This window comes from Rhineura floridana, chromosome 14, assembly GCF_030035675.1.
Source record: "Rhineura floridana isolate rRhiFlo1 chromosome 14, rRhiFlo1.hap2, whole genome shotgun sequence".
NCBI classification, from domain to species: domain Eukaryota; kingdom Metazoa; phylum Chordata; class Lepidosauria; order Squamata; family Rhineuridae; genus Rhineura; species Rhineura floridana.
Genome location: NC_084493.1, coordinates 14,840,413 through 14,854,174, shown reverse-complemented (window position 1 = coordinate 14,854,174; position 13,762 = coordinate 14,840,413). Strand labels below are relative to the sequence as shown.

General features: G+C 43.8%; 1 protein-coding gene across 4 annotated transcripts in view; it reads left to right on the top strand.

Annotated features, from left to right (window-relative positions):
* Positions 1-13,762, top strand: part of IL16 (interleukin 16) — a 51,634-nt gene that overhangs the window by 14,596 nt on the left and 23,276 nt on the right. For 2 of the 4 annotated variants that reach the window (XM_061595701.1, XM_061595702.1), the window contains exons 5-11: positions 2,625-2,733; positions 3,471-3,628; positions 5,889-5,999; positions 7,808-7,922; positions 9,767-9,840; positions 11,004-11,217; positions 12,147-12,264. In XM_061595701.1, the coding sequence (XP_061451685.1) occupies positions 2,625-2,733; positions 3,471-3,628; positions 5,889-5,999; positions 7,808-7,922; positions 9,767-9,840; positions 11,004-11,217; positions 12,147-12,264 (899 nt within the window). Of the gene's footprint in view, positions 1-2,624; positions 2,734-3,470; positions 3,629-5,888; positions 6,000-7,807; positions 7,923-9,766; positions 9,841-10,462; positions 10,535-11,000; positions 11,218-12,146; positions 12,265-13,762 lie in introns of those variants that run through there. The other 2 variants (XM_061595703.1, XM_061595704.1) reach the window with 2 other exon arrangements.

The window sequence follows — 13,762 nt, the reverse complement described above, 5'->3', positions numbered from 1 at the left end:
GCAACTGTATTTGATTAACTTAACCAAAGCGCCATCTGCTGCAGGAAAAGGGAAGTTGCCATTTGATAACAAGATGAGATGGACTTTTCGGAAAATCTCAAAGTTGAGTTTATCCACACAGTTCCCCTCTCCTTTAATTCTCATCTCACTAAAAACATAAGAAGAGCCCTGCTGGATCAGGCCAAAAGTCCCAGATTCAATTCCCGGCATCTCCAGGTAGGGCTGAGAGACAACCCAGTCTGGAAGAGTTGCTGCCAGTCAGTGTCCACAGTACTAAGCTAGATGGACCAATGGTCTGTCTCAGTCTAAGGCAGCTTCAGTATTCTGTTCTCATGGTAGTCAACCAGATGCCTATGGGAAGCCTGCATATCACTGCATATGAAATGGAAATGGACTGCCTTCAAGTGGATCCCGACTTATGGCGACCCTATGAGTAGGGTTTTCATGGCAAGCGGTATTCAGAGGGGGTTGACCATTGCCTCCCTCTGAGGCTAGTCCTCCCCAGCTGGCTAGGGCCTGCTCAGCTTGCCACAGCTGCACAAGCCAGACCCTTCCTTGTCCGCAACTGCCAGCTGGGGGGCAACTGGGCTCCTATGGACTCTGCAGTTGGCCCACGGCTGCACAGGTGGCAGGGCACGTAACCCCTGAGCCACTCACTGTGGGGGTGATCTGTAGCTGGCCCTTGACGCCCAGGAGACACGAGCGGGGATTTGAACTTACAGACTCTGGACTCCCAGCCAGGCTCTCCTCTCCACTGTGCTATACCAGCTGTTCCAGCGCATATAACTGTATAAAAATACTTATATATTAATGTATGTACAAAATCATGGTGCAGAAATATAGCACAGCATGGAACTTGACTCTTTTGTAGGAATTATATATGTATAATATATGTATTTTTTTGCAAATAATTTTTTCATCTAATTAGTTGGGCTTTTAAAAAAAACACACAACAGTCCACAAGCATAGGAAGCTGCCTTATACTGAGTCAGACTCTTGGTCTATGTAGCTTAATATGGTCTACAATGACTGGTAGTGGTTCTCCAGGGTTTGAGGCAAGGGATTTTCCCAGCCCTACCTGGTGATACTGGTGATTGAACTGGGGTCCTTCTGCGTGCAAGGCAGCTGTCCTTCCACTGAGCCATGGCCCTAAGTGGGAGTGTGATGCAATCAAAGGGAGTCCAGGGCAAGCAAAGTCAGTGTATAAAACCATTTAAAATGGATTCTTCCTCCATCCTGAGTAAGGATGAGTGAGAAATTTGTTTCAGTTCGCATTTCAAGCCGAACCTATCAAATTTGCACTTCCGAAACAACATGAGAACCGAAACTCAGCCATCCTTCAACATTTGCACTTATGCAAATTTTGCAATGCAGGTCGCCAACCAAACAGCATTTACAAAAATGAGCAGGTGAGAGAAAAGTGTGCACGAAAATGAGTATATGGGTGAAAATAACGTACCAAGATGCATTCTGTTAGGGAAATTGCTTGCCAAAATGCGCACATTCGTCAAAACTACCGACTGTTTATTAGGAGAAATTTGCACTAAAATGCCAATGGATTTTCATGAGGGTTTTTTTTTTAAAAAAAGAAAAGAAATGCAAATTGCTGCAGCAATTTGGAGAACTGAATTTAAGATTGGAAAAATGAGAAAGTGGGAGAACCGAAAATGATGGATCTTTCCATCCCTAACCTTTAGTGACAAGAGACCAAGGTTGGTTGCCAGTTTGGTGGGAACATGCCTTCAGACAGTGTGAGCTCCCCTCCCTCAGTGGGCCCTGTTGCCATGGCTGCATGATGCTTCCCTGCTAGGGATGAGCAAATAGGCATCATCATAACCATCAACGGCTGCCTGACTGTGCTGACTCACAACGACAGCCCTGCAAGAGGCTCCAAACTAGGCCTGGTCCAAATTATTTTGCTCACTTTTTTTTCTTTTTCAGCAACGTCCCCGAAGTCTAGGAGTGGGGCTTGAATGTCTGGGTGGGAGGCGGCAGAGTTTTGAGAGGAACGGCTACTTATAATTAAATTTTAAACATTTTTGTTCCCCCCCTTTAAAAAAAAAGTTATGACTCAGCTGTGCTCTGTCGATCGCTTTGAAAATGAGGCTGAGAACACCCCTGTGGAACAATGCCTAATTCCCAATGGCATTCCGGGGGGAGGGGGGAATATGGTTGCCCTAATCAGCCAAAGTGCAATTTCTATCTATGTGGGGTATATGGAATTGAGACAGGTAGACATTCAACAGGTGCAGAAACTCACTGCTGCATACTGAATAGAGCCACTCCTTCCTCATTTTTTTGCCTGCCCTATAGCTGTATAAGCTAAGCTTACTCTGAGCTCTGCCAGTCAAAAATTGAGTCTCCCTAATTAGCATTTTTTTAAAATGTAGGGGACTCATTGTTCAAGTCTGCTGAAGACATCAAAAATCCCTTGCATGGGTATGACACAGGAATGGGGGAGAGGGCACATCCTATGCCCTACGCCATTATCAGTATTCCGCACTAAGCCAGGAGGGGGCTCCAGTGTATTCAGACAAGCTCAGAGCACGTTTTATCCCTTTTAAACTATTGACAGGTGCTGCTTAAGATATTCTAGATTTCTTTTCACCCGTCTTCCCCCTCAGGAATCCTCAGTCTGCTCTCGCAAAGAACAACGTGTGAAACAGGACATACAGAATGGCTCCATTCTACAGACAAAAGCAAAATGTCAGAGGACTCGCAGTAATTCAGCCAGTAAGTCTCCTGGTGGTTTTTATATTTTAATACTAGGCGCTGTTGTTTTTTCCTTCATCTCAATCCATTTTCCTTTTGTGTCATGTCCTCTTAGTTTGGGCAGGGGATTTCTCTCTCTTTATTTTTTTAGTGATTTGCAAACTGCTCTGGGAGCCTTTTTAAGCTGAAGAGAAGGATACAAAAACCCCAACACATCTTTATACAAATAAATAAATAGCCATTTGGAATATTGAAAGCAATTCACAGGTGATGTCATTAATCCTGACAAAAAAAACCCCTGTGAGGCTGGGCCGCTACTGGGAGGAATATCAATCAATCAATCAATCAATCAATCAATCAATCAATCAATCAATCAATCAATGTAATTGTTTCATTGTTAACCTTGATGGCTGTTTTTTAAAATTGTGTATGTAAGATGCCTAGGGAGGTCTTTTTTTTTTTTGGAAGACTACAGATAAATTGAACAAATACTGTTAGTGATAACAACAGACGTCATCATCACAATACTGCAGATGGGACACAAACAGGGAAGAATTAGGCTCAAGTGTGCAGTGGTGGGGAGAGCAATACATTTCTACACATGCTCACACTCCCCTCTCTATCTTCCATATATTCTTTGAAAATGTAGATTTGGAAGACAGCGGGCAAATGCTTACAATGGTGGAGTTTCTCCTTTATATCCTTATAATACTGTCATGATCGTTTCATACCTTCTACCTTTTTATCATTGTTAACAGGTGTGAGTCCATACTGGATAGGGGAAACTGACAGTCCCATGGCAAAGAAATCACCCTCTCGATATAGACAGTCCCATTCTCTTTACAGCAACAGGAAGTCACTCTCTCAGCAGCTGGACACCTCGGCAGGAAGAGCCCCTGTAAATGTAAGAGGAAATGTAAGATGGAGGCAGCAGCAAGGCAGAGCTACGCTTAGTAGAGAACAGCTGGTGTACAGCTTTATGATGACAGGTTTTCCTCCTTGTTACACCACCAAGGAAACCTATGCAAGGGTGCCTGTAAAGATGTGAACTGCATCCCGACAGCCCCATATCTCCAGCAGGGTTCCAGACTGTGTGGTGGGGCAAACTGTATGTGGTGGGTTAATTAAGAGTGCAGTCCAACTTGCACTTGTGCTGGGCTGAAGGGAGTTGGATATGGCAGACTTCTGGATAAGCCTGCGGAGTCCTGGCTCAGCTGGACTCCACTGGCATAAGTCCCTTATCCTGGCTCTGCCATGGCTGAGCCAGGACATGGCCGGCTCAGCCAGAGGTCTACAAGAGAAGCCCAGCCCAGCATAAGGGAAGCTAGCAGAAACCCTACCAAAGGGGTGTTTGAGGGCCATATTGGAGGAGGGCTGGAGGGGACTTACCCGATATCCAGGTCCCATGTGGCTCCCTCCCACGGCCCTCTGTCATGGCAGCTGGTATGCTTCTTTCTGCTGTTTCCTGCCGGCGCAAGCAGTATTCTGTCCTCCGTAGGGCCTCCGAGTGGCAGCTGGATATGGCGGCCCTTTCCACCAGCTCCACCTTTGCCATCTTCGCTCCCACCAGCATCCGGCAAGTTGGATTGCTCTGTAACTAACAGCTCTAGTGAACCTAAAGCCATCCATGCACTGAGCAGTCTGCCCATGGCATGTCTGAACAATGTACTGTTCAGACATTCTTTTCTTAGAGTCAACTTCCACAAATGACTGTAACTCAGTAGTAGAGCACATTTAGGGATTGAAGGATCGGTCAGTTTTCGTTCTCTCTGTTTCTCATTTTTCCAATCTTAAATTCAGTTCACATTTTTGTAGCAATTTGCATATTTTTTTTTTAAAAAAACCTCATGAAAATTCTTCAGCATTTTAATATGAATTTCTCCTAATAAACAGATTTTGTATGTTACGTTGAGTAATATACACACTTTTGCAAGCAATTTCTCCTGATAAATACATTTTTGTATGTTATTTTCACTAATACATTCATTTATGTGCACACCTAATATATGCATTTTCGTCAACATTGGCTGGAGAACTGCATCACACAATCTGGACAAGGGTGAATTTCTAAGGGTGACCTTGTTTTGGTTCTCATATTGTTTTGCAAACTGTGAATTTGATAGATTTTGCTTTGAATGTGAACTGAACCTAATTCTCCCTCCCCACATTCATTGTAATGCAGAAGGCTCACAGTTCAATCCCTGGCATCTCCGGGCAAGCATTGGGAAAAACTCTTGTCATAAACCCAAGAGCAGGGATACTTGGTGTGGTGTCCTCCAGATGTTGTTGGACTACAACCCTGATCAGCCCCAGCCAGCCTGGCCAACGTGCAGGAATGATTGGAGTTGCAGTCCAGGATCATCTAGAGCACCACAAGTTAGACACTCCTGGTTGTAACAGTTGATGTTAGACTTTCCTGGTCTGCTTGTAAATTGTAATATCAGTGGGTGCGCAGTTGACTTTGTCCAAGGCTTTTTCATTGTTAACTTGCCAAGCAGCTCAGCTCTTGGAAGGCTGCCTGCACTTTTGTACTGCTTTCAAAACCTACCTTGCTTTAATTGCCAGTTTTCATATCTTAGGGTGAAAACACCGACTAATAGTCATGCACATTTGTAGAGCTTTAAGCCAAAAGGAGAGTACTAAGGAATGTTAGGCAAGTTCACAAGTACAGATGGCTAGATTAGTCATAGCTAGGGATGGATGAATCTAACAATTTCAGTTGCTCATTTTTCCAGTTTTAAGTTTTGTTCTTCATATTTCTGTATCCGTTTGTAATTTTTCAAAGTCCTCATGAAATACGTCAACATGTTTGTCCGCTTTTCTCCAAATATACATCTTTTTGTATGCCATTTTGCTTGATGTACACATTTTTGCAAGGAATTTTCTCAAATATAATACATGTTTTTTCATTCATATGTGCATGTGCACTTCCCCTTAATATCCATATTATTGTACATATTCTCTTGTTAGAGAACTGAATCACAAAATTTTGAGAAGTGTGAATCTTGAAGTATAGATATGTTTTGGTTTGCATATTGTTTTGGAAGGTGGGAATTAGGTCGGATTGCGTTAACATTTGAATCAAACCCCATTTTCCCCCCATCCCTAGTCATAGCATCAGTGGTCTGTTACGCATTCAAGTGGCATTAACTAATTGCTTTGTGTTTAACATGCAGCCCCTTTCCAGGTCTTCACGATCGCTGAGTACTGCCCAACTGATGCATGCATCGTGTAGTTTGCAAGCCTCTGTAATCTCCAATATTGTTTTAATGAAAGGCCAAGGGAAGGTGAGGTACTAATCTTTATCATGTGTCTTCCCTTGTTTAATAAGGACAATAGCTTGATCAGGAAATATTTCCAAGAGACTGCAGTGCTAAGCAATACTACTGTGTGCTTAGAAGGAACATCCAGAGCTGGAGCCAGGCATGACTGGGCCCTTGGGCACGACCCTGCCCTGGGCCCATGTCACCGTAGCCCAATCCCCCCATACAGGCAGCGCAGGGCTAATAAGCCCACCCACATGTCTCACCTACCTCTCCTGTCCCTGTGAATTACATGTGCACTGCACGCACATGCTTGCCATGAACCAAGATGGTGGCTGGGGCATCAGCCCCTTAGGGAAGCCCCCACTGCCACCTTGGTTGATGTGCACAGTGTGCATGTCATTCACAGGGACGGGAGAGGTAGGTGGGGCATGTGTGCATGCTTATTGAAGGCTTCACTGACTGTATTGGGGAGAGGTGCCTGGGAGCTCCCTCTCCGTGATCTGCAGTAGGGTCAGGAGCTGAAACTGCTGCAGATCATGGAATGGGAGTGCTACCCTCCCACACTAAGGAGTGTCCCTTCAGGGGTCCCTCTGGGCTGCAGGGGCCCTTGGCCTGGGCCCAACCTGGCCACCCACTGGTGCCAGCCCTGATTGAATCCAAAACCAAGTTCACAAGTATAGTTAGGTCATTTTTCTACATGCACAAGCAGGTTTCTCTATGTGTATCACTTACTAAATCAGGAACCGTGGGTTTAAACTGGATGCCTGGTCAAATGCTCATTGGAAAATGCATCAGAATTTGCAGTCAAATGCCCATAAGTACATATTTCCTTACTGCATTGCATTCCATGTGACATGTATTCAAATGTGTATGTATATATATATATATGTATGTTTAGGGGAGGGGGCTGGAATTAAAGTGAATTTCTCAACTTCTATTTTTATGAGTTTGTGGTTAAAACTGTAAAAAGTTTTTTTGTTGTTTACTATTTACTAGCCATCTTTATGATCTTGTTGTGGAAACACAGGATAGAAATAAAAACAAACACACATACGCTTTTTGCCAGGCAGTTAGTTCTGTCATCTCTATCTCAGGCAGTCTTATTGCCAGGGAAAGACAGGAGCAAATAAGTGGTTAGGACTACAAGCTTTGATTGATAGATGAATCAAGCAGAGCTTGAGTTGATTAAGTGGTAGGAACCAATTTTAACCAGGAAAGGTGGGGTTGAAAAGTGGGGTATAAATACCTATGACAATGATTAAAAAGTTAGAGTAGTATCAAACTAAGTTTTGCTTAGAGTATACCCATTGAAATTAGTAGACCCAAGTTAGTTACGTTCATTTCAGTGGGTCTACTCTGAGTAGGACTAGAATTGGATACCCCCCTAAAAAACCACTTTTGATATGCTAGAAAAACCATCTTTTTAGTTATATACCTATGGCAATCAACTACTAGAAGCATAATTCTGATTTTAACAGACCCCCAAAACAGCCTCAAGAAGAACCCATTTCAGTATCCTCATCTTTTCTCCTTATAAATATGGCTTGGTAAGACTGGAATTCTATACACACTTACCTGGGAGTAAATCCCATTGAACTTAGTGGTACTGGCTTCATTCTGAGCAAACTTGTATAGAATCAGGCCGTATGTCTTCAGAATTGTAGGTCTGTTTTATCACATTAGAAGTTCTCTCCATTTACATTCATAGAGCAGAAAGTACACATACACAGACCTTTATAATATGCATTATGTTCATTTAGTTGGGGAAACTCTAAAAAAATGCACTTGATTATTCAAGTAAAAATGTGCTCTGTGCTTCCTCCCATCAGGGCCTTGGTTTCAGCATTGTGGGCGGTAAAGATAGCATTTATGGCCCCATTGGCATATATGTGAAGACAATCTTTCCTGGCGGAGCTGCTGCTGCAGATGGAAGGCTGCAAGAAGGTGGGAGAAATGAAGCCCCACTTACCTGCGCAGCATGGATAAGCGGGGCATAGTTGCGAGGAGGGAGCGATGCTGCCGTGGCCATCTTCGTTAAGGGCAACATTGTGTGTCGCAGCATTATGTGTGCGTGATGTGCGGCAGGGAGGGGAGGGGCCATGGGCCTATTTAAGGCCAGGCCGCCCCTCCTACCTCCTCTTTCAGCGAGCGACGCCCACCCTGCCCTCCCTCTCTTATAGTGTTTTCAATGGTCGCTTCGGGACCGAGTAGGAATTTTTACCCTGCCCACCCTTGTTTGGCGGGCAGATTTTTTGCCTACTCCACACTGTGAGAGTGGGATGGAATCGGGTTAGGGGGCGTTGTGATTAATAGGTGAATTTGGCTAATTTGGCTATTTTGTTACGGTCGAAGTTTAATTGCCCTAGGAGGGCAGTTTATAATTGGGGCACTGGTGTGGGAAGGTGTGGAAAGGGAAATAGGTAAGGACAGCTCGGTGGCCCCCTTAGGCACCTTTGGAGGTGATTGGCAGTTCCAGAGGCCTGTCTGTCAGAGCTTTGCGGCTTGAGGGCAGGATATGGGCTGCTTTTGGGGCCAACTTAACTCATCCACCCGAGGGTTGTGCGGCCCCGGGGGGTGGTGACCTGAGAAGGCCCCCCTACTCACCTACTGGGTGTGGCTGGCAGAAGGGGTAAGCGGATGGGGCTTGCCCTTGTCCCAAGCAGGGGCTGGTCGCCCGTGAGCTGTATGGCAAGATGCTTGCTTATAGATAGTTCCGCACCTAGGTTTCCCTCTGCAGGTCACTTTAAAAGGTGTTTTTGTATAGTTTAATAAAGTGGCCCTTGTTCAACCCAAGCTGATGTGTCCTTGTCTTATTTCGCCCCTTCACTCGCAACTTTGCCCCTATATGTGTAGACTGGATCTGGGGGAGAGCTGTAGCTCAGTGGTAGAGCACATGCGTTGCATGCTGGAGGTCCCAGGTTCAACCCCTGGCATCTCCAGATAGGGCTGGCAGGGAACTGTATTTTGAAATCCTGGAGAGCCACTGCCAATCAGTGTAGACAATACTGAGCTAGGTAGACAAGTGGTGCAACTCAGTATAAGGCAGGTGTATGTGTGTAAACATGTACGCACATATATTTATAAACCACCAACTCATAAAACATATCCAGGTGATGTGCAACAAAGTCATAAAACTATAAAATCCTAAAAGAACAAAGGACCAACACTGAGTAGCAAAAACACTAATAATAGTTTTGGAGAGGTTGCACACTTTTTAGTGATATTTTGGTTGGACTAATAAAGAACTATAATAAAGGACACCTATACATGTTTCATATTAGGACATCAGTGCTGTTTTTGGTCAACAATGAAATGCCAGCACTCATACCTTGATAAAAGTGCTGTGGGTGTCAGCACAAAAGGGCTGCCAGTGGCATCAAAAAAAGAGGTGCAGGTACTCCATACTGGTGAGCACTATTACAAAAAAGCCCCCCAAAACTGTCTGTTATGCATGTATACATAAACTGACACAATCCGCTGGCATTCAGCCTCAATGAAGGAAGAGAGAGTCATGCTCTTTATTTCAGTGTGCTTTGTGCAGACTCAATCAGTTACCATCTGCTGGGTTTAAACTGTGTGACATTTAATTTTTTTTTAACTAGCAAGTGGGTGGCTGTGAAATAAAAATAAATAACTCCTGGTGTGTATTGCATCCTGTTTCGTGTGTGTGTGAGAGAGAGAGGGGGGGGAGAGAGAGGGAGAGAGAGAGAGGGAGAGAGAGAGAGAGAGAGAGAGATATTAACCAAAAATAGGAATAGCAAACAGGATAATTTTTTTTTTATTAACAGGGGATGAAATCCTGGAACTGAATGGAGAATCAGTGCATGGACTTACACACTATGAAGCTCTGCAGAAATTCAAGGTTATGCCCCTCTACATACACAATGTCTCTTCTCAGGGCTGGCCAAATATATTTTGTTGCATGAGGTAGAACAGCAAATCCCTCCTCCACAGGTCAAGGTGCATAGTACAGAAGGCCAGCCAAGTTATTTTGGCACTAGGGATGGGGGTGAAATGTGATTCACCCACGTTTAAAGGCAAACCTACCTAATTTGCACTTTCCAAGATAGTACACAATCGAAAACCACAGTCATCACATTTCTCCAAAGTTTTGCCCTGTAGTTCTCCAGCCAAGTAATGTGTATATATATTTGGGTAAAATGTGCATAGAAATACATAGTGTTATGGGATTGAGGGTTGAGATAGATGATTTCTATGGATCCCCTTCCAGCCTGTGATCTTATATCTGAAGTTGGGATATGCAAGCAAGAACCTGCTCTAGTGGTCAGACTAGTTTCCTTTGTTAAGCTAGCTTGTGAGTTAATGGACTTATTAAATGAAATCTGCATGTCCAAAGGGATGTGGCCAAGAGAGATTCTGTGGCTACTGGAACTCTTTTCAGGAGAGGGGCCCTCATCCCCCCCCCCATCCTGAAGCCAGGGAGAGGCTTGTGTTTTCAGTCTAGTCTGGAGAAGCTGGGAACTGGGAGATACACAGAGAAGCCTGCTCTCTGCACCATGGCTTTGGGGGTGCCGCCCTACAGGCCTGATGGAAAAGTAAGATCTTGTGGACTGTTAATGCTGTTACCTCTCCAACCTAAGCACAGGTTGGAGTGTGTGTAAATAAAAACCATATATCCTATAAGACACCACAGTCTCTGCTGACCTTCTTTCCAAGGAAACCAAACCCTTGGTAAGTGCAGGTACCCCTAGAAGTCTCACACCATTCAGAGATTGGGGTGGCACGCAAACAATATATTAGTGAACATAGCATACAAAAAATGCATTGTGTTAGGGAAAAGCATTGCAAAGACATGTATATTAGGTGAAATTGCATACAAAAATGTCTTTTGGGAGAAATTCACACTAAAATGCAAAGGAATGTTTATCAGGACTTTAAAAAATTCAAAAACTAATGTGGAAATGTGAACAACTGATGCTTGTTGCTTCTCTTTATAAACATAGCAGACACATGACTATCAGGTCTAAGCGAACATGACTCATGATGCTTCTTTGTTTCTAGCAGGCCAAGAAAGGTCTTCTCACACTCACAGTCCGGACAAGCCTCAGTACGCCACATTCTGCAGCTAGCTACTTGTCATCCCATCTCTGCCGTTCCCTAAGTACCAGTATGTGCATCACCAAGGAGAACAGCTCCTTTGGCTCAGAAAACACCACTTTTCCCTTGAATGCTGCCAACCCCAATGACAGGATCATTATGGAAGTTTCTTTAAATAAAGGTGAGTGTCAATCAGTAACCAAACACCAAGGATCAGAAAAAGTAGCTCCATTGTTCTTTGGAAGGTTTTGCCCAGATTGGTGACCACTGATCATTTCTCTCCATGGGTTGACTCCAGCTAAATTGAGATAGCCAACAAGGTGCTCTCCAGATGTTGTGGACTACAATTGTCATCAGCCCCAGCCAGCATGGCAGATGATCAGGAATTATGGGAGTTGTAGTCCAAAATATCTGGAGGGCACCACATTGGCTACTCCTGAACTAAATCATACTCAGAATGGCCCATCAAAATGAATGGGCTTGGCTAACTTAATTCTGTTGATTTCAGTGCGTATGATTTAATTGGCTACACATACATCCTTTTTTGGGGTGTGTGCCAATTGTTTGTCCAAAAACAAAATCCTAGTCTGCTACAGGGCCTTTAAAAGAGGAGTGTGGCTGGATGGAGGAAGAATTTCGAGCATTTATAAGGGGAAGGGGGGAAACTGTAAATCTTAATTTCCTAATGTTGGTTTTCAAAAGTAGCCTAAGCAACAGATGTACAATAGACAACATTCCAGCCGTGCAAATATCAGCGGTTCCTACACACACCTCTCTCCAGCCAGGCAAGAGGCAATATCACAGTTCAAGGACATTTCCAGCCAGGCGAAAGCACTCCAAGAGGGCATGGAGCAGAGTGGGTGAAAGGGGGGGGTTCTGGGGTGTGGCCTCAGGAGGAGGCATTGCTGGGAGATAGTCCCAAGGCCAAATAGATAGACCCAGTGGGCCACTTTGACCCTCGGGCCTGATGTCTCCCACTCCTGATTTAGAAGGACAGGGAAGAAACAAATCTAATTTTTGAATCTTGAAACTAATGACTGATGGGCAGTTTATATAAGTTAGTGAATGGTTTGTTTTTGTTTTGTATCTTTCTGTTGTATTTTTCCCCAGAGGCTGGTGTGGGTTTGGGCATTGGATTATGCAACATCCCTTATTTCCAGTGTATTTCAGGAATATTCATCCACACCCTCTCTCCGGGGTCTGTGGCTCACATGGATGGAAGGCTCAGGTACGTCAACAGTGAAAGGCTTCAACAGCAGATATATATACACGTATGTGTGTGTGTGTGTTTGTGTGTGTGTGTGTGTGTGTGTGAGAGAGAGAGAGAGAGAGAGAGATATTCACTTCTGTGTTAAAGGCAGCCTTTAGCTGAAGGACTATAGCAATCAATCAGGAAACCTAATTATAGTACAGGAAGAGAAGAAATGGGTGGAGGAAATTTGAAAGCTAAACCCACCAGCCCCAGCATTCATAGTCAATGTGTTGGGATCAGCACTAGGGCTGGGGGAGAAATTTGTTTCAGTTTGTGTTTAAAGGTGAATCTGATTTGCACTTTCCAAAACACTATATGAACTGAAACACAGCTATCCAATGTGTAAATAAATGCATATAATATGACAAATTATGCAAAAATGCAATGCACTACAGAAAATAGAAGTATCAGGGCAAAATATGATTTGCAAAAATGTGTATATTATTTATTTAATTAAATTTATATCTATTAGGCAACACTGCATACAAAAATGTATATATTAGGAGAGATTTGCACTCAAATGCTGATGAATTAGTATGAGGACTCATTTTTTTTTAAAAAAAGCAAACTGATGTGGAAATGTGGAGAAGAGAACTTTAAGGTTGAAAAAGTGTGAGAGACACACAAAAATGAACACAAAAATGGACACATTTGCATATATCTCATCAGCACCAGCTGCTGCTAAGTGTGACAAAGGCATGTCCACATGACCAACTTATACCAGACTGACTCTAAAACAGCCTTCATACCCAAAACACATATTTTTTAGGGTCAACAAAGCAACCACTCTTGTGCCAAAACTACCAGCATTTTTTTAAAAAAACCATACACACATGTTATGGACCTACATGAAAGCTGCCCATGAGCCATCTTGATTGGGCTGCATATACCATGAAGGCCTTGGGCTCCATTGCTCTTCCTGCCTTCCGTGCTTAAGTTAGAGGAGTTTAAGCAACCCTTCAAAGCGAAAGGCCACACTAAGTGATCAGGAAGGAAACTGTGGGTGCAACACTGTTGCCACATTACCTACTGCAGGTCTGTTTCCTGCTAAAGGCGCATCAGCAGAAAGTTCATAGAAATCACAGAAGTGTGAAGAAAGAGCAGGCGCATGGCAACAACATGTCTTTCACATACAGTAGATGTCGGGGATATTCTTCTGGGCAGGCCGCCCTTAGAGAAGTAATAATTTAGAACCTAATTCTATCCCCCTCCCCATTACAGAGCAAAAGAAAAAATAGAATCGTAAGACTTGGGGCAGGTGTCTTGTAGATCATTTAGTTCAACCCTCTGCTTGACGCAGATATGATGATGACTGCAATTCAGAGCTTGAGCATCCCAGTCAAGGTCCTTCTCATGTGGAAGAATGCTACCTATGTACATCTGTACAAGTACAGACCTTCTTTCAACATCCATTGAACATGTAGATGTTGGGGGAACATGGCAGTGGGTGGGGTGAGATTGCACAGTTGTGGGG